General features: G+C 38.2%; 1 protein-coding gene across 2 annotated transcripts in view; it reads right to left on the bottom strand.

Moving 5' to 3' along the window:
• The window catches only part of VAMP7 (vesicle associated membrane protein 7), a 68,749-nt gene that overhangs the window by 2,231 nt on the left and 45,269 nt on the right, over positions 1-21,249 (bottom strand). For both annotated transcript variants that reach the window (XM_012746956.2, XM_012746957.3), the window contains one exon: positions 1,527-1,619. In XM_012746956.2, the coding sequence (XP_012602410.2) occupies positions 1,527-1,619 (93 nt within the window). The remainder of the gene's footprint in view (positions 1-1,526; positions 1,620-21,249) is intronic.

The following is a 21,249-nucleotide window of genomic DNA, read 5'->3' as shown; positions in this document are numbered from 1 at the left end:
TTAAATATGATTTTATTAACTATTAATATATTTTTAGATTTTGAATATGGATTTAAATTTTCCTTATTATGATAGGGATAATGAAAAAAGCACAAGTACAGACTATACATCTGTATTATTCATGACCAAGAATGCTGCTATGAACTGTTTGGTGGATAATGACATGATAATTATGATTACCAAACCAAAGAAATTCAGATGATGCAAGTAACACTGCAAAACTGCTGGTTCTGTTACAGATGTTTTAGCTTTTTAGTTGTAGTGTTGTAATTTTAAGTTATGATATTGTGAAAGTCTCTACTTGTTCACATTATTACATTCCAAAAAATAGATTTCTTATGAACATTAGGTTCACTGCATTAAATTGGTCATTTTATTTTGATTTAAATTACAACCTTTTGAGATCTTTAAGTGACTGATTTCATTACTCACATGCTTAGAAAAAAATGCATTTATGAATTCCATGCCCTCTCCTCTCCCACTCCAAAAATAAGGAAGGATTTTGCCTGACTTCCCTACAAATGTTGCTGGGGTGCAAGTGGGGATTACAGCAAATTATGGTTATTAATGAATCAGTTAAACTACTCACATCATATTCATACATACACACATATATATTCCACAAATGTAAAGTTTACCAACTTGACATAAAGTTAAACTATTTCCCATAGCTGAAATATAAAGATTTTCAAGCTGTATAGTATGTTAGGTGACAACACCTTTTGGTAAAGATTGATCTGCATGTAATAAGTAGTCAGTAAATATAATCTGAATTTAATAATAATTCAGCTGCATAAATCAAAATTCCCAAACAAACGAATAAGAAAGAAACTAAGCTCAGGAGCCTAAAATGTGCCTTGAGTGAAGATCTTGAGCAAGGAAACATTCAAGTCCATGGTAACTATAGAGTTTATAGATCTATGACTGTTATTCTCTGTGAAATAAATCCAGTTCTCTAAGGTGGAGGATCCTCAAGCAGAGGTTGAGGAAAAGTGAAGCAGAGTCAGTGGTATCTACTTTTGCAAGTGACTGGAGGATAGGGAGGAAGGACAGCTTTATGTATCCATGAACCAGGGTAAAGCATGCCCCCCACTCTCCTTTAGCAATAGTTCCCAAATGTTTGCTTCAGGACCTCTTTACACTGTTAAAAATCACTGAAGACTCCAAATAGCTCTTGTTTAGGGGGATTATAACTACTAACATTTGCCATATTAAAAATTTAAAAACACATAATTAACTTTCCAATAGTAATAAACCCATTACATTTAAACAGAAATATATTTATTAAAAATAACTATATTTCTATGAGGTCAGTTTTATATGTCTCCTTACATATACTAATTCTCAACAGGGAAGAGGGGTTTAATTACAGATCATATGTCATAGTTACTTCATAGGAAAGCCCGTGTTTCACCATTAAAAGGCATCTGTAGCTCATTTCACAGTGTTTCATTGAGAAATAATTCTAATACCTAATTTCTTAGAGATTGAAAAATAAAATCTACACTACAGATACAAAAACTTACAATTGATATGATGATGATGATAATAGTAAGCTTGAGATTCTTCATACACATGGCTCGGGCAAGATTTCTGCTGGTAGTTTTGAAGGTGACAGACTAGAAAAAGAGCATAAATTGTTTAATAACTGGAACTGACTACATGGGTGATTTTCAGTAATACTCTGCAAAAATTTTACTTTTATTAATTATATTTACAAAGTCCCAGTGTTTTTTACCCCCTCCCCTTCTTTATAAGTAGACTGACCATTCATACTCACTAGTTTCCAAAAGCAGAACTCTACCAGGCCTATAATAAGCAGTATGAGCCCACTAGCAAGGCTTATCTTTTTTTTCTTCTCCACTGTAGCAATGCACATGATGTTTGTTGGCTGCAAGCACATTTGCCTATTTTGCCCATTATGTAATAATTCTGGGGCTTTGAGCCATAAAACCATGTTTGATTTCTATAGGAAGGTTATGTATTTACTTGTGTGATAGCCAAAACCCATAGGACTTCATTCCTTTAGTTACCTGTTTTCATTTGCACCATCAATTTCTCAAGATCTACTAAACCATTCCCACCAGGACACACACAGTTTAAAACAAAAAGGTAAACAAACAAGCAAACAATCAAACTTGCTAATAACCTAGCAATTCCACTCTTGGTATATACACAACAGAGATCTATGCATAAGTTCACCAAAAGACATATAAAAATGTTTCTAATTGTACAACTTTTCATACCTCAAACTGGAAACTACCCAAATGCCTATCAACTATACGATAAATAAATTGTTGTAGAGACATACCATGGAATACTACATAGCAATGATAATTCACAAGCTACTACATTTAAAAAATTAACAATCTGAGCACACAACGGCCGCGGTTTAAGGTGGGGGAGGGTCCGCGCACAGTAACCGCTCTCCACACATCAGGAACCAGAGCCCTGCCGAACACTCCCAGGTCAAGGGTAAGGGGAGATTACACAGCAGGAGGCTTTGACTTTGGATTTGGAGGAGGTTTGGGATAGCACTGAGAGGTCAGAGTGCGCAAAGTTAGACTCCTTGATCCATTAGGACTCCCCTCCCTCCGCCCCTCGGGCACCACCGCTCTGCCCCTGCATTCCTGCGCTGACTCCGCATTCCAGCGCTGACTTGCACTCGGGGTTTGGAGAGGCGGCGCAGAGAAAGCGCTGGTACGCGCCTCTGCTCCACCATTTGATATTGGACCATCACTTGCTGCACAAGCGGCACTGACTCTGTGCTCAGAGAGTAGACCCTGCCTGGACGGGGAAGAGCTACAGGGGAGATTGCCCTTGGCGGATTTAAGGCAGAGAAAGGTTGCCTTCCACACTCTCCTGCGACCCGGAGCCCCACCCTGGGCTCCAAAGTCTCTGTCCCAGCCTTGGGGGCAGAGTTGAGATAGAAACTGTTCTCATTCCTGCTTATCTCCACCTGGGTAATTCAAGAGACAAAAGGCAGGGATAGGTGGGTCCCATTGACTGCCTGCCAGCTTTTGGTCAGTCTCACCCTGCACAGGTCTCCCGCGCACTGTGCCCAGAGTGTGGAGCGCTGGGCCTTGCAGGAGGCAGCCGTCAGTGGTTATAAGGCAGAGATATTTTACGGACCCCCAAATCCAGGGATTTGGGGCTAGGCCTTTGGCTCCAAAGTTTGTATCCCCGCCTTGGGGGTGGAGCTGAGATAGAAACTGCTCCCGTTCCTGCCGCTTATCTCCACCTGTGGAATTAAAGAGACAGAACAAGGGGCCTGGTGGGTCTGGCTTCAGGACAATCTCTCACTGCACAGGTATCCTGCGCTCTGTGTCCAGAGTGCAGAACCTGCCTGGCAGGAGACACCCACTAAGGAAGTTACCCTTAGCTGCTTTAAGGCAAAGCGTATTTACCTCTACCACCCTCCTGTTTCTTGTGGCTGAGCCTTGGTTCCAAAGTTTCTGGCCCCGCCTTGGGGGCAAAGCTGAGATAGGAACTGTTCCCATTCCTACCGCAATTAAAGAGACAGAAGACGGGGTTCCCTGGGTTTGGCTATGGGCCTGCCGGCTTCAGGCCAATCTCTGTCTGCACAGGTCTTCTGTGCTCGGTGTCCAGGCCCTGGAGTTTGCCTGGGCAGAGCCGAGCCTTGTAGGAAGCAGCCTTTGGCGAATACAAGACAGAGAGATGTTACAACCCACACACTCTGGTGACTTGGAGCTGGGCCTTCGGTTCCAAAGTCTCTAGCCCCACCTTGGGGGTGGAGCTGAGAGAGGAACTGCTCCGGTTCCTGCCATCTATTCCCACCTGTGTAATTAAGGAGACCAGCAGGAAGGGTAGGGTAATTAGCTGTTTCCCCTCCTCTACATCTCAGACTGCTGGATCCCCAGAGGGTTGAGAGACCTGCAGACACCACCCCAGCGAAGGCTGCTGACAGAGAGCAACTCCACATACTGGCTAAGAAACTAAACAAGACGTGTGAATACCCAAACGAAAACCTAAAGAAAAGAAACAACAATGGAGTAAAATGGGAAGAAATCAGCGAAGGAACTCCGGAAATATGAAGAAACAAACAAAAAACACACCACCAAAGAGGAGCACCAGCCCCTTAGAAACAGACAACAACCAAAACCTGGCAACTAAAATGACAGAAGAGGAATTTCGAATGTGGATCATAAGAAAACTCACTGACCTGCAACAACAACTCAATAACCAACACCAAGAAACCACAAAAAGCCTCCAGGAAATGGAAGAAAGGTTCAACAAAGAGATTGACACAGTGAAGCAAACTTTAACCGAAGTCCTGGAGATGAAGAATCAACTCAGGGAACTACAAAATACTGTGGGGTGTCTCAAGAAGAAAGAATCTCAGAGCTTGAAGATAACACCTTCCAATTAAATAAATCAGTCACAGAAATATAGCAGATAAACAAGAGAAAAGACCAAAGCCTACAAGAGCTGTGGGATTATGTCAAAAAACCTAACGTGAGGGTCATAGGGTTAGCCGAAGGGGAGGAAGACAACACTCAAGGGCTGGGCAAGCTTTTTGATGATATAATAGAGGAAAATTTCCCAGGCCTTGCTCAAAATCTCGATATACAAGTTCAAAAAGCCCAGAGGACCCCTGGGAGATTCAATGCAAACAGGAAGACGTCACGTCATGCAGTCATCAGACTGACCAAAGTATCAACTAAAGAGGCCCTTCTAAAAGCTGTAAGACAAAAGAAGCAAGAAACATATAAAGGAAAGCCAATTCAATTAACATCAGACTTCTCTAATGAGACTTTACAAGCAAGGAGAGACTGGGGCCCCATTCTCACTCTTCTGAAACAAAACAATGCCCAGCCTAGAATCCTATTCCCTGCAAAACTAAGCTTCATATATGAAGGAGAAATAAAGACATTCCAAGACAAGCAAAGCCTCAGAGAATTCACCAAGCCAAGACCAGCCCTACAAGAAGTTCTCAAAACAGTGTTACACATCGAACACCATAATAGAAACTCAGGAATAAAAAAAAAAAAACAAAAAACAAAACAACACCCAATGATTAAACACCAGATATCTCTATAGCTCAAGAGAGAATTCAAAGCAACAACATCCACCCAAGAGAATGAACAGTAATCTACCTTACCTATCAGTTCTCTCAATAAATGTGAATGGCTTAAACTTTCCACTCAAGAGACATAGGCTGGCTGAATGGATAAGAAAATACAGGCCAAGTCTATGCTATCTTAAGGAAACACATCTAACCTGCAAGGATGCATATAGACTAAAAGTAAAAGGGTGGAGATCAGTATTCCAGGCAAGTGGAAGCCAAAAGAAGGCTGGTGTGGCTGTTCTAATCTCAGACGATTTAGTTTTTAAACCAACAAAAGTAGTGACAGACAAAGAGGGTCATTACATAATGGTGAAGGCCACAGTTCAACAAGAAGAGATAACAATTTTAAATATATATGCACCCAACTTAGGTGCACCCAGTTTCATAAAGCAAACCTTACTGGATCTAAGCAAATGGATTAATAGCAACTCCATAATCACTGGATATTTCAACACCCCACTGACGGCTCAAGACAGATCCTCCAAACAGAAAATTAATAAAGAAATAATGGACTTAAACAAAACTCTAGAACAATTGGGTCTGACTGACATCTACAGGACATTCTACCACAAATCCACTGAATACACGTTCTTCTCATCAGCTCACGGGACATTCTCTAAGACTGACCATATCCTAAGACACAAAGAAAATCTCAAGAAATTTAAAAAAATAGAAATCATACCATGTATCTTCTCAGATGACAATGGAATAAGGGTAGAAATCAACCCTAATAGAAACTCACATTTCTACACAAAAACATGGAAATTAAACAACCTTCTACTAAATGATTACTTCATAAATGAAGGAATCAAGACGGAAATAAAAAAATTCTATGAAGAAAATGACAATGGAGAGACAAGTTATCAACTCTTCTGGGACATAGCTAAAGCTGTTTTGAGAGGAAAGTTTAACTCCATAAATGCCTATAACCAAAAGTCAAAAAGATCACAAATAGACAATCTAATGAAACGACTCAAAGAGCAGGAAAAAGAAGAACAGAACAGCCCCAAACCCAGCAGAAGGAGTGAAATCAACAAGATCAAATTAGAACTAAATGAAATTGAAAACAGGAAAGGTATTCAGGAGATTAACAAAACAAAAAGTTGGTTCTTTGAAAAAATAAACAAAATTGACACGCCACTGGCTAGGCTAACGGAAAGCAGAAAAGAGAAATCTCTAATAAGCTCCATCAGGAATAAAAAAGGAGATATCACAACCGATCCCAAAGAGATACAAGATATAATTTATAGGTACTACAAAGATATTTATTCACACAAACTGGAAAATGTGGAGGAAATGGACAAATTTCTAGAAACACACAGCCTCCCTAGGCTCAACCAGGAAGAAATAGATTCCCTGAACAGACCAATCTCAAGAGCTGAAATAGAAACAGCAATTAAAATTCTCCCTAAAAAGAAAAGTCCCGGTCCAGATGGCTTCACACCCGAATTTTACCACACTTACAAAGAAGAACTAATACCTATATTGCAGAAACTATTCCACAACATTGCGAAGAATGGAAACCTCCCTGACACCTTTTATGAAGCGAATATTACTCTGATACCAAAACCAGGAAAGGATGCAACAAAAAAAGAAAACTACAGAACAATATCCCTAATGAATATAGATGCAAAAATTTTCAACAAAATCTTAGCTAACCGAATCCAGACGCTTATCAAAAAAATAATCCATCATGACCAAGTGGGCTTCATCCCAGGAATGCAGGGATGGTTCAACATACGCAAATCTATAAATGCAATTCACCACATAAACAGAAGCAAAAACAAAGACCACATGATTCTCTCAATAGATGCAGAAAAAGCTTTTGACAAAATTCAACACCCGTTCATGATACGAACACTCAAGAAAATAGGTATAGAAGGGACATATCTAAAAATGATACAAGCCATTTATGACAGACCAATAGCCAACATCATACTGAATGGGGAAAAACTGAAAGCATTCCCACTTCGAACCGGAACCAGACAAGGCTGCCCACTATCTCCACTTCTATTCAACATAGTACTGGAAGTCCTGGCTACAGCAATCAGACAGGAAAGTGGAATTAAAGGTATCCAAATAGGGGCAGAAGAGATCAAACTTTCACTGTTTGCTGATGATATGATATTATATTTAGAAAACCCCAAAGATTCAACCAAGAAACTTCTGGAACTGATCAATGAATTTAGCAAAGTCTCAAATACAAAATCAATACACAGAAATCAGAGGCATTCGTATATGCCAACAACAATCAAATCGAGAACCAAATTAAAGACTCAATACCCTTCACAATAGCAACAAAGAAATTAAAGTACCTAGGAGTATACTTAACCAAGGAGGTAAAAGACCTCTATAGGGAGAACTATGAAACACTGAGGAAGGAAATAGCAGAGGATGTAAACAGATGGAAATCCATTCCATGCTCGTGGATCGGCAGACTCAACATCATTAAAATGTCTATATTACCCAAACTGATCTACAGATTCTATGCAATACCTATTAAAATCCCATCAGCATTCTTCACAGATATAGAAAAAATAATTTTACGCTTTGTATGGAACCAAAGAAGACCCCGAATATCAAGAGCAATTCTAGGCAACAAAAACAAATTGGGAGGGATTAATATGCCAGATATCAAACTATACTACAAAGCTGTAGTAATTAAAACTATCTGGTATTGGCACAAAAATAGGATTATTGACCAGTGGAACAGATGTGAGAATCCTGATATAAAACCATCCTCATATAGCCATCTAATCTTTGACAAAGCAGACAAAAACATACGCTGGGGAAAAGAATCCCTTTTCAATAAATGGTGCTGGGAAAACTGGATAGCCACCTGTAGAAGGCTAAAACAGGACCCACACCTTTCACCTCTCACAAAAATCAACTCACTCTGGATAACAGACTTAAATCTCAGTTGTGAAACCATTAGAATTCTAGAGGAAAATGTTGGAAAGACTCTCCTAGACATCGGCCTAGGCAAAGAGTTTATGAAGAAATCCCCAAAGGCAATCAAAGCAGCAACAAAAATAAATAAATGGGACATGATCAAACTACAAAGCTTCTGCACAGCCAAAGAAACAGTCATGAAAGTAAACAGACAACCTACAGAATGGGAGAAAATTTTTGCATCCTACGTATCCGATAAAGGGCTGATAACTAGAATATACTTAGAACTCACGAAAATCAGTAAGAAAAAAATCAAATAACCCTATTAAAAAGTGGGCAAAGGACTTGAACAGAAACTTTTCTAAAGAAGACAGAAGAATGGCCAACAAACATATGAAAAAATGCTCAACATCCCTAATCATCAGGGAAATGCAAATCAAAACTACAATGAGATATCACTTAACTCCAGTGAGAATGGCCTTTATCAAAAATCTCCAAATAACAAATGCTGGCGTGGATGTGGAGAGAGAGGAACACTCCTACACTGCTGGTCGGACTGAAAACTAGTTCAACCTCTGTGGAAAGCAATATGGAGATACCTTAAAGCGATACAAGTGAATCTACCATTTGATCCAGCAATCCCATTGCTGGGCATCTACCCAAATGATCCAATGACACTCTACAAAAAAGACACCTGCACTCGAATGTTCATAGCAGCACAATTCATAATTGCAAGGCTGTGGAAACAGCCCAAGTGCCCATCAATTCAAGAATGGATTAATAAAATGTGGTATATGTATACCATGGAGTACTATTCAGCTCTAAGAAACAATGGTGATATAGCACATCTTATATTTTCCTGGTTAGAGCTGGAACCCATATTACTAAGTGAAGTATCCCAAGAATGGAAAAACAAGCACCAGATATATTCTCCAGCAAACTGGTATTAACTGAGTAGCACCTAAGTGGACACATAGGTACTACAGTAATAGAGTATTGGGGAGGGGGGAAGGGGGGCGGGTATATACATACATAACGAGTGAGAGGCGCACCATCTGAGGGATGGTCATGCTGGAGACTCAGACTTGTGGGGGGAGGGGGGAAGGGCATTTATTGAAACTTTAAAATCTGTACCCCCACATAATATGCCGAAATAAAAAAAAAAAAAGAAATGAAAAAGGAGAGGTCACAGTAGACACCACAAAAATACAAAACTTTATTTATTTATTTATTTGATACAGAGTCTCACTCTGTTGCCCAGGCTAGAGTGCCGTGGCATCAGCCTAGCTCGCAGCGGCCTCGAACTCCTGGGCTCAAGCAATCCTCCTGCTGAGCTCAGCTTCCTGAGTAGCTAGGACTACGGGCGTGCGCCACCATGCCCGGCTAATTTTTTTTCTCTATATTTTTAGTTGGCCAATTAATTTCTTTCTATTTTTAGTGGAGACAGGGTCTCACTCTTGCTTCAGGCTGGTTTCGAACTCCTGACCTTGAGCAATCCGCCCATCTCAGCCTCCCAGAGTGCTAGGATTATAAGCATGAGCCACTGCGCCTGGCCAAAACATTATTTTTGACTATTATAAAAAACTATATGCCCCAAAACTACATAACAAAGAGGAAATGGACAAATTCCTGGAAACAGAAGTTGACTTTTAACTGTATCAGAAATGGAGTGACCCTGAGCACATCAGATGATGCCTAAGAATTTCACTGAGGTTATATTGACCTTGAGCCTTATGTGGGACAATGGCTTCTCTGCTCTGAGTGTATGTCCTGTTTGAGTGTCTAATAAATCTCACAGGAAAAAAAAAATTAACAATCTACTTGTCACATGTGAATTTCACAAACATTATTTTGAGCAATAGAAACTTGACATAAATAGAATACCTGCTATATTTTATTAATCTATGGGGAGAAGTCAGGACAGCCATTACCCTTGGAGGGGAGCAGTGAGTAGATAAGGTCAGAAGGGGGCTTCTGGGGTGCTGGTCATGCTCTAGTTCTTAATGTAAGTGTTGGTTCCACAGGTGTATTCCCTTTGTGGAAATACAAGCAGTATGCTTATGATTGATGTACTTTTCTATATGTATGTTATACTTCAACAAATTGTTTTTTAAAACTCTATTCTTTTAACAATACAATCATCTCCAACTACATTCTCCACAAAGTCTCTCCAGTGTGTAGCAGTTAGCAGGGGCACTAGCCCTTGGGCTTCACTTGATGCACAGAGCAAAGGATGGCACATGGAGGCACAGACCAAAAGGATTACATCTAGCCCTAAATATACACATTGAATATAATATATGCATTGACTAGGACATATGAAAAGAACTAGTAGTTAAAAGGGAGAAGAGAAAACCAACCAATCAGAGCAAATACTCCCTAATGGAACAAAGTTAATATAGGAAATAAGCGAGAATAACAGTAATAAAAATCTTCTAATAAGTATCCTCAGATATAAGATATCACTGCACTGATTTAAAACAAACTCATAATTTGGGTACATGAAAAAGGAAAAATTAGATAATATTTTTAAAATATATTTTAATAAAAAGATTGTCATAATTTTAAAAATTATAAATAGAATATAAATGACCAAAAGAAGCTGCTATGGGAACAACTCAAAAAATTATCTGAGAAAACAGAGCAAAATGTCTACGTTACAAATTATGAAAGAAGATGTAAGACACATGGAAAACTGATAAAGCAAATTCAGGATCTATTTATACAATAAGCAGATATTTAATAAGTGTTTACTATGTGCCTGGTACTGATTTAGGCACCTGTTAGCAGTTATAGAAGGAGAGGCTACAGACAAAAAAGAAGAATCAATAATCAAGGGACTAATAGATTAGAATATCCCCAAACTAAGAAAGACTTGGCTCTTCAGATTGAAAGCACCTACCCAGTATGTGGCAAGAATATTGAAAGTTAGCATATACTGCCTATCTCCTGGTAAGATTTCAGAACTACATGCTTTTATTTGTTTCTATTTTATTTTTTTCTGCTTTGAAGTATCATTGAAAAAAATTGTACATATTCAAGGTATACCATGTTTTGATATATGTATACATTGTGAAATGATCGCCCAATCAAGCTAAGTAACATATTAATCACCATATCTACTTTTTGTGCATGGTGGGAATGCTTAAAATCTACTCTCATAGCATATTTCAAACATCCAATACATTATTAACTATAGTCACCATGCTGTAGATTAGATATAAAGAACTTATTAACTTTAATAAGTCTGTACACTTTGACCAACATCTCTCCATTTTCCCAACACACTGGCCCCTGGCAACCACTTATCACCTCTCTGCTTTTATGTATTAACTTAAAAAAAATTCCATATATAAGTAAGATTATACAGTATTTCTTTTTCTGTGTCTGCCATATTTCACTTAGTATAATGTCCTCTAAGTTCATCTATGTTGTTGCAAATGGCAGAATCACCTTTTTTTTTAAGGCTGGATAATATTTCACTCTGTGGGTATGTGTGTGTAGATATCACAATTTCCTTGTCCATCGACACTTAGATTGTTTCCATATTTTGGCTATTATGAATAATGCTACAATGAATATGAAGCACAGATACCACTTCAAGGTACTGATTTCATTTTCTTTGGGTATAATAATACCCTTGAAGAGGGAGGGATTCCTGGATCACATGATAGTTTTATTTTTAATTTTTTGGAGTAACCTCCATACTGTTTTCCATAGTAGCTGTACCAATTTACATTCCCACCAACAGTATACAAGTGTTCCCTTTTCTTTACATCAACACTTGTTTTCTCTTGTCTTTTTGATAATAGCCATTGTAACAGATATGAGGTGGAATCTCAGTGTGCTTTTAATTTGCATTTCCCTGATGATTAGTGATGCTAAACACCTCTTCATGTATCTTTTGACCAACTATGTCTTCTTTGGAGAAATGTCTATTCAGATTCTTTTCCCATTTTTTAATTGGGCTGTTTTTTTGCTATTGAGTTGTATGAATTCGTTATATATTTTGGATATTAACCTCTTATCAGGTTTGCAAATATTTTATCCCAATCTGTAGGTTGCCTTTTCATTTTGTTGATTATTTCCTTTGCTGTGCAGAGCTTTTAAGTTTGATATACTGCCATTGTTTTTGCTTTTGTTGCCTAAGCTTTCAGTCACATCTGAAAAATCATTGTTTACAACAATGTCAAGGAGCTTTTTCCCTCTTTTCTTCTAAGAGTTTTATGGTTTCAGGTTTTATGTTTATGTCTTTAATTAATTTTGAGTTGATCCTGTATATGGTATAAGGTAAGGGTCCCATTTTATTCTTTTGCATGTGGATATCCAGGTGTCCCAACACCATTTATTAAAGAGATTATTCTTTCTCCATTGCATGTTCTTGCCATCCTTATGAAACAGTAGTTGACTATATATGCATGAGTTTATTTCTGAGCTCTCTATTCTTTTCCAATGGCCCATGTGTCCATTGTTATGCCAGTATGATACTGTTTTGATTACTATAGCTTTGTAATATAATTTGAAATCATGAAGTGTGATCCCTACAACTTTGCTCTTCTTTCTTAAGATCGCCTTGGCTATTCGGGCTCTATTGTGGCTCCATATGAACTTTAGAATTTCTTCTATTCTGTAAAAAATTCCATTAGAACTTTGATAGGGATTACATTGAATCTGTATATTGTTTTGGGTATAATAGTATGGACATTTTAACAATATTGATTCTTTTGATACATATGCATGGGATATTTTTCCATTTATGTCTTCTTTAATTTCTTTCATCAATGTTTTATATAGTTTTCAGTGTATAGATTATTTTACCTCCTTAAAAATATTCCTAAGTACTTTACTCTTTTTGATGCTCTCATAAATGGGATTGTTTTCATGATTTCTCTAATAGATCGTTATCTACATAGTAACAATGTGATTTAGCATGGTAACTAGTCACTCCAGAAAAATGAACAATGTGATTTAGGGGTCTTTGGGTCACACCTAGGAGAAGTGGATACAAATCAAACCAGAGGGTTGTCAGTCAATCTTGTCTATGTAATGAAACCCCAATAGAATCTCTGAACACCAGGGCTTGGGTAAGCTTCCCTACTGGGCAATACTCTGTGTATGTTGTTACATATTGATACCAAGAGAGTAACATGTCCTGACTCCATGGTAAGAGGACAACAGAAGCTCTACATTCGGTTCCTTTCCAAACTCCATTCCATGCACCTCTTCCCTTGGCTGATCTTTTGCCCGTAATAAACCGTAACTGTGAGTACAACAGTGTTCATGGAGTTCTGTGAATCCTTCTACTGAAGTATCAAACCTGAGGGTGGTTGTGAGAATCCCCAAACTTGTAGTTGGTATCAGAAGTGAGGGTAGCCTTAGGAACTGTGCTGTGTAAACTATATAGTTGTTCATGCTACAGCTCTATTGTAAGTGGATGGCCTGACTGAGATCCTGGTGCTGTGTCCCTTTATGTTGCCAATCAATCCAGCCTTGAGACCTCACTAAGCTTTTAATCCACAGTACTTCTTCCCTTTCCCTCCAATGTTGGAAGAGATTACTTGGGAATTAGCCTTCCCAGCAACATGGGACACACTTACATCTAAAATGTTGATCATTGATGCTTTGAGAAGAGAAAAATTTTGACCAAAAGGGGAAAATGAGAAAAGAAAACTAGCTCTGGGTATGCCCAAGGGAAATTTGTTCCTGCCTACCTGCCTCACCCATTACCTTCATGCTCCTGGAATTTGTGATTCAAAGAGCAATTAATAAATTGCTATTTTAATGTAAATTCCTGGTAAACAACTAAGAACTGTCTTTTTTCCTTTAAAAATCCTCTTGTAACTGCTGCTATTTGAAGTGTATATTCAGGGCAACATGAATCTATACTGCTGGGTTGTGATCCTCAAACCTGACTCAAATAATTTAACTCTCTACTTATGTTAAAAAATAAACTGTACAGTTGTTGAAATTCTCAGCTGCCTAAACTCTTTATGATTACTTATAAAATAAAAATCCCTGAAATGCAGAGAATTTCAAGAGAAATGACCATAATCTTAGACTTATATACCACATAAAATATTGTTCAAACATAGAGTGAAAGAAGAACATTTTCATTATTGAAGGGACTGAGGATGTATTACCACCCACAGAGTCTTATGAAGAATATTTGTGAGGATATACCAAAAACAAAATCACAATAAAATTTTACGCTTTGTATGGAACCAAAAAAGACCCCAAATATCAAGAGCAATTCTAGGCAACAGAAACAAAATGGGAGGTATTAATATGCCAAATATCAAACTATACTACAAAGCTGTAGTAATTAAAACAATCTGGTATTGGCACAAAAATAGGAATATTGACCAGTGGAACAGATCTGAGAATCCTGATATAAAACCATCCTCATATAGCCATCTAATCTTTGACAAAGCAGACAAAAACATACGCTTGGGAAAAGAATCCCTTTTCAATAAATGGTGCTGGGGAAACTGGATAGCCACTTGTAGAAGGCTAAAGCAGGACCCACACCTTTCACCTCTCACAAAAATCAACTCAAGATGGATAACAGACTTAAACCTAAGGTATGAAACTATTAGAATTCTAGAGGAAAATGTTGGAAACACTCTCCTAGACATCAGCCTAGGCAAAGAGTTTATGAAGAAATCCCCAAAGGCAATCACAGCAGCAACAAAAATAAATAAATGGGACATGATCAAACTACAAAGCTTCTGCACAGCCAAAGAAACAGTCATGAAAGTAAACAGACTATCTACAGAATGGGAGAAAATTTTTGCATCCTACATATCCGATAAAGGGCTGATAACTAGAATATACTTAGAACTCATGAAAATCAGTAAGAAAAAAATCAAATAACCCTATTAAAAAGTGGGCAAAGGACTTGAACAGAATCTTTTCTAAAGAAGACAGAAGAATGGCCAACAAACATATCAAAAAATGCTCATCATCTCTAATCATCAGGGAAATGCAAATCAAAACTACAATGAGATATCACTTAACTCCAGTGAGAATAGCCTTTATCAAAAATCTCCAAATAACAAATGCTGGGGTGGATGTGGAGAGAGAGGAACACTCCTACACTGCTGGTGGGACTGCAAACTAGTTCAACCTCTGTGGAAAGCAATATGGAGATAACTTAAAGCGATACAAGTGAATCTACCAGCAAACCATTGCTGGGCATCTACCGAAAAGATCCAATGACACTCTACAAAGAAGACACCTGCACTCGAATGTTTATAGCAGCACAATTCATAATTGCAAGGCTGTGAAAACAGCCCAAGTGCCCATCAATCCAAGAATGGATTAATGAAATGTGGTATATGTATACCATGGAGTACTATTCAGCTCTAAGAAACAATGGTGATATAGCACATCTTATATTTTTCTGGTTAGAGCTGGAACTCATATGACTAAGTGAAGTATTCCAAGAATGGAAAAACAAGCACCACATATATTCACCAGCAAACTGGTATTAACTGAGTAGCACCTAAGTGGACACATAGGTACTACAGTAATAGGGTATTGGGGAGGGGGGAGGGGAGAGGGGGGCGGGTATATACATACATAATGAGTGAAATGTGCACCATCTGAGGGATGGTCATGCTGGAAACTCAGACTTGTGGGGGGAGGGAGGGAAAGGGCATTTATTGAAACCTTCAAATCTGTACCCCCATAATATGCCGAAATTAAAAATAATAATAATAATAAAAAAGAATCCAAGAAAGAGGAAGACAATATGCATAAGAAAAAGTAGTGAGCAAAGAAACCAGTAAATCTAAATATAGTTGTGTGATTCAATAGATTGCGATTAAGATTCCTCCACAATCCTCAGGTCAATGTTTGAAAACTGACCAATCACCTGTTTAGAAATCAGTTCAGGTATAAGAACAATTGTTACACCTTTACCAAACCTTCCCTTGGGGGTAGGGGTAGGTGGAAAAAGAAACAAGACATAAAAGTCTCTGTGAGAATGACAAGGAAAATCTGAACGGCCTCTTCACTCCATATAGAGTTTCATTAGCAGCTTTATAGAGTCCTGGGGATCTGCAAGTCCCATATCTTTGTAGTGGGCAAATGACATCATAAAGGTTATAGGAGGAACTTAGATCGAGCTTTCATACACACAGAGGTGAAGGTGATGTGAACATAGAGGAAGAGACTATAGTGACACACTTATAAGCCAAGGAATATTGACAGCCTCCAGAAGCTGGAAGAGACAAGAAACAGATTCTATCCTACAGCTTCTGGAAGCAGTTCAGCTCTGCTGACACCTTAATTTCAGCCCAGTAAAACTGATTTTGGACTTCTGGCATCCAAAAGTAGAAGAGAATAAATTTTTGTTGTTTTAAGCTACCAAGTATGTGATAATTTGTTATAACAGCCACTGGAAGCTAATAACCATACATAAAAGGTTGAAAACCAAATATAAAAGAAGCTCTTAAAAATAGCCAGAAGAGGGTCAAGAATCTTTATCTTGAAGATAGGAAGATTAAGAGGGATAGCAATCTCCTCAAGAGAAAGCATGGAAGCCAAATGAAAATAAAATTGCATTTTTAAAGCACTAAAAAATAATCTAAAAAAATGTCAATGTAAAAAAACTATATCCAGAGAAAGCATCCTACAAAGAATGACAAAACAGATTTTCAGATAAACAAAAGCTTAGAAAATCTGGTGATCAGCAGATCAACAGTATAAAAATAATAAAAGAACTTCTTTAGTTTGAAGGAAAAACACCCTAAATGGAAACAGAACTACAGAAGGCAATGAAGAACAACAGAAAAAATTATAGGCATATCTCATTTTATTGTGCTTCACAGATATTGCTTTTTTGTACAAGTTGAAGGTTTGTGGCAACCATGCATCAAGCAAGTCTATCAGCACCATTTTTACAATAGCATGTGCTCACTTTGTGTGTCTGTATAACGTTTTAGTAAGTCTTGTAATATTTTAAACATTCTTGTTATATCTGTTATGGTGAACTGTGATCGGTGATCTTTGATGTTACTACTGTAATTTTTTGGTGCCATGAACCATGTCCATATTAAGATGGCGAAGTTAATTGATAAATGTTTTATGTGTTACAACTGCTCCACCAACCAGCCATTCCCCCTCCTGTTGGGCCTCTCCTAGTATTGAAATTAGGCCAACTAATAATCTTACAATGGCCTCTAAGTGTTCTCACTTTAAATCAAGAGATAGAAATAACTAAGCTTAGTGTGGAAGGCATTTTGAAAGCTAAGACAAGCCGAGAGCTAGGCTTCTTGCATCAAACAGCCAAGTTGTGAATGCAAAGGAAAAGTTCCTGAAGGACACTGAAAGTGCTAGTCTAGTGAACACATGAATGATAAGCAAGTGCATATCCAAAGAAACAGTCGTGAGAGCAAACAGACAACCTACAGAATGGGAGAACATTTTTGTAAGCTACATATCCAATAAGGGGCTGATAACTAGAATCTACTTAGAACTCATGAAAATCATCAATAAAAAATTCAAACAACCCTACCAAAAAGTAGGCAAAGGACATGAACAGAAACTTTTCAAAAGAAGACAGAATAATGGCCAACAAACATACAAAAAATGCTCAACATCTCTAATCATCAGGGAAATGCAAATCAAAACTGCAATGAGATTATCACTTATCTCCAGTAAGAATGGCCTTTAATCAAAAAGTCCCAAAACAATAAATGTTGGCATATATGTGGAGAGATAGGAACACAAATACACTGCTGGTGGGACTGAAACTAGTGCAACCTCTGTGGAAAGCAATATGGAGATATCTTAAAGCGATACAAGTAAATCTACCATTTGATCCAGCAATCCCACTATTGGGCATCTACCCAAAAGAACAAATGACACTCTACAAAAAAGACACCTGCACTCGAATGTTTATAGCAGCACAATTCATAATTGCAAAGCTGTGGAAACAACCCAAGTGCCCATCAATACATGAGTGGATTAATAAAATGTGGTATATGTATACCATGGAGTACTATTCAGCTCTAAGAAACAATGGTGATATAGCACCTCTTCTGTTTTCCTGGATAGAACTGGAATCCATTCTACTAAGTGAAGTATCCCAAGAATGGAAAAACAAGCACCACATGTACTCACCAGAAAATTGGTATTAACTGATCAGCACCTAAGTGGACATATAGGAATAACATTTATGGGGTGTCGGCCAGGTGGGCGGGAGGGGATGGGTATATACATACATAATGAGTGAGATGTGCACCATCTGGGGGATGGTCATGCTTGAAGCTCTGACTCGGGGGGGGGGAGGGAAGGGCAATATACGTAACCTTAACATTTGTACCCCCATAATATGCTGAAATAAAAAAAAAAAGAAAGAAAGTGAAACAGCCCCTTATTGCTGATATGAAGCAAATTTTAGTAGTCTGGATAGAAGATACATAATGAGTGAGATGTGCACCGTCTGGGGGACGTTCATGCTTGAAGCTCAGACTTTTGGAGGGAGGGGAGGCAAGGGCATTATTTGAAACCTTAAAATTTGTACCCCCATAATATGCTGAAATAATAATAAAAAAGATGAAACCAGCCACAACATTTCCTTAAAGCAAGGACTAATCCAAAGTAAGGCCCTAACTCTTCAATTCTATGAAGGCTGAGAGAGTTGAAGAAGCTCCAGAAGAATAGTTTGAAGCTAGCAAATGCTGGTTCATGGATTTAAGGAAAGAAGCCATCTCCATAACATAAACGTGCAAGGTGAAGCAGCAAATGCTGATATAGAAGCTGCCGCAAGTTATCCAGAAGTTCTAGCTAACATAATTGATGAGGGCAGCTACACTAAGCAACAGACTTTCAATATATTAAGTAATTAAATATAAAATGTACAATTTTGAATCAAAAGTTTACTTTATTATATCTGAAACAAGAAGCAGTATAATTAATCAAAGTATGTGCCTAAACTATCGACACAGTTTTGCCTTCTTAACAGTAGCTTGCTTAAACCAGCAGCAAAAAAGCCTGAAGATCGAGTGGCAATGAAATTGCCAAAGGCATTTTCCACAGCTTGTTGAGAATTAAATATCATTCCTTGTAAGAAGTGGTCCAAAGCCTGGAAGAAGTGGTAGTCAGTTGATGCACGCCCTGGTGAATACGGTGGATGACAGAAATCTTCCAAGTCCAGCTTCTGCAGTTTGAGCAGCACTGTTTTTTGAGACGTGGTCTTGCAAGAGGATTTTCCTGTCTATTGACCAATCTCAGCTGCTTAATTACAAGCATCCTCATCATTTCATCCAGTTAGTTGTAGTAGTTATCCGCTTTAACTGAATGACCAGGTTTCATGAAGCTAAGGGATAATACCAACATTGTACCACCAAACAGACACCATTAGCTTTTTTTTGATGAATATTTGGTTATGGACTGTGTTTTGGCACTTCATCTTTATCCAACCATTGTGCCCAATGCTTACAATTGTCAAAAATAATCCATTTTTCATCACATATAACAATAAGGTGAAGAAATGGTTCACCTTTATGTCGTGATAGCAAAGAAAGGCAAGCTTCGAGATGATTTCTTTTCTGACACTTGTTTAATTCACAGAGTACCCATCTATCCAGCTTCTTTACCTTGCCGATTTGTTTCAAATGGTCCAATATTGTTGGAATAATAATGTCAAACCTTGCTGCTAATTCAACAGTAGGTTGGGATGGATTTGCTGCCACTACAGCTTTCAGTTCATTATTATCCATCTTGGTCTCAGGTAACCCACATGGCTCATTTTCAAGATTAAACTCATCATAATAGAACTTCTCAAACCACTGACATACTATGTGTTCATTAGCCATATCCTTCCCAAACACTTAATTGATATTTTGAACTGTCTGCACTGCATTGGTTCACGACAGAACTCATATTCAAAAATAACATAAATTTTTTATTTATCCATGGGTTCACAAAAATTGCTCTAAAAAATGTGAAAGATAATCACAAGCCAAAATGTGTATTTGAAAGAATGAGGATGTATCTTCACAATGATAAAAACAACAACAACAAATCTCCCAAGAAGTGTCAAAGTGAAATGTCAGTGATATCAACTATCAAACTTAGTACTTAAGGAAATTGGACATTGCATACTTAATAATAGATGAGATAGTCTTCTTGCAGAAAAAGATAACATCTAGGACTCTCACAGCTAGAGAGAAGTCAATGCTTGGCTTCAAAGCTACAAAGGACATGCTGACTCTCTTGTTAGGGGCTAATGCAGCTCGTGACTTTAAGTTGAAGCCACTGCTAATTTGCCATTCCAAAAATCCTAGGGTCCTTAAGAAATACATTAAATCTATTCTGCCTGTGCTCTACAAATGGAATGACAAACCTGGAAGACTGCATGTTTGTTTACCGCACACTTTACTGAATATTTTAAGCCCACTTTTAAGACCTACTACTCAAAAAAAAAAAAAAAGAAATTCCTTTCAAAATATTATTGCTCATTGCTAATGCACATGGTTAACCAAGAGCCTGGACAGAGAAGTACAAGGATGTTAATGTTCTTTTCATGTCAGCTAACACAACATCCGTTCTGCAGCCGACGAATCAGGAATAATTTCATCTTTCAGTCTTATTATTTAAGGAATACATTTTGTAAGTCTATAGCTATCATAGTGATTCCTCTGATGGATCTAGGAAAAGTAAATCGATAACCTTCAGGAAAGGATTCACCATTCAGGATGACATTAAGAACATTCATTATTCATGAGAAGAAGTCAAAATATCAACATTAACAGGAGTTTGGAAGAGGTTGAGGGTTTGCAGGGTTATAACCCTCCTGGATGACTTACATGGGTTCAAGATTTTGTGGAAGAAGTAACTGCAGACCCAATCAAGATGGTGGACGAGAAACACCACCAGACAGAGTGTCTCTGCAGAAAAGAAAGATTCTAGGAGAAATTAGAAGAAAGAAGCAAGAAGACGAGCATGCATTGGACGAGGGTCAGAAGGAGGGGTACGTGAGACCATGGGAGACTCCAGGGGAGGAGGTTGCAGAGGAGAACTAGAAGCAGAGTCCTCCAGAGTAGCCTGGAGACCAGCGGCAACGGTAGATGGAGTAGTTAATTTCCCCTCCCTTGAATCTCGGACTCCTGGTGGGCTCCCCAGCGGTTGGAGAGACCTGCGGACACCAGCCCATGGACAGCCACTGCCAACAAGTGGTAAGCCTATAGCAGATGTAGCACCTGGCTCCCAACTCCATCAGGGCACCTCCATGTGCACAGACCCGAGCCGCACAGCAG

This window comes from Microcebus murinus, unplaced genomic scaffold (assembly GCF_040939455.1).
Source record: "Microcebus murinus isolate Inina unplaced genomic scaffold, M.murinus_Inina_mat1.0 scaf001_hap2_Mmur4.0, whole genome shotgun sequence".
NCBI classification, from domain to species: Eukaryota; Metazoa; Chordata; class Mammalia; order Primates; family Cheirogaleidae; genus Microcebus; species Microcebus murinus.
Note: the sequence above shows the minus strand (reverse complement) of the source record. Positions and strands in the feature narration are given on the sequence as shown.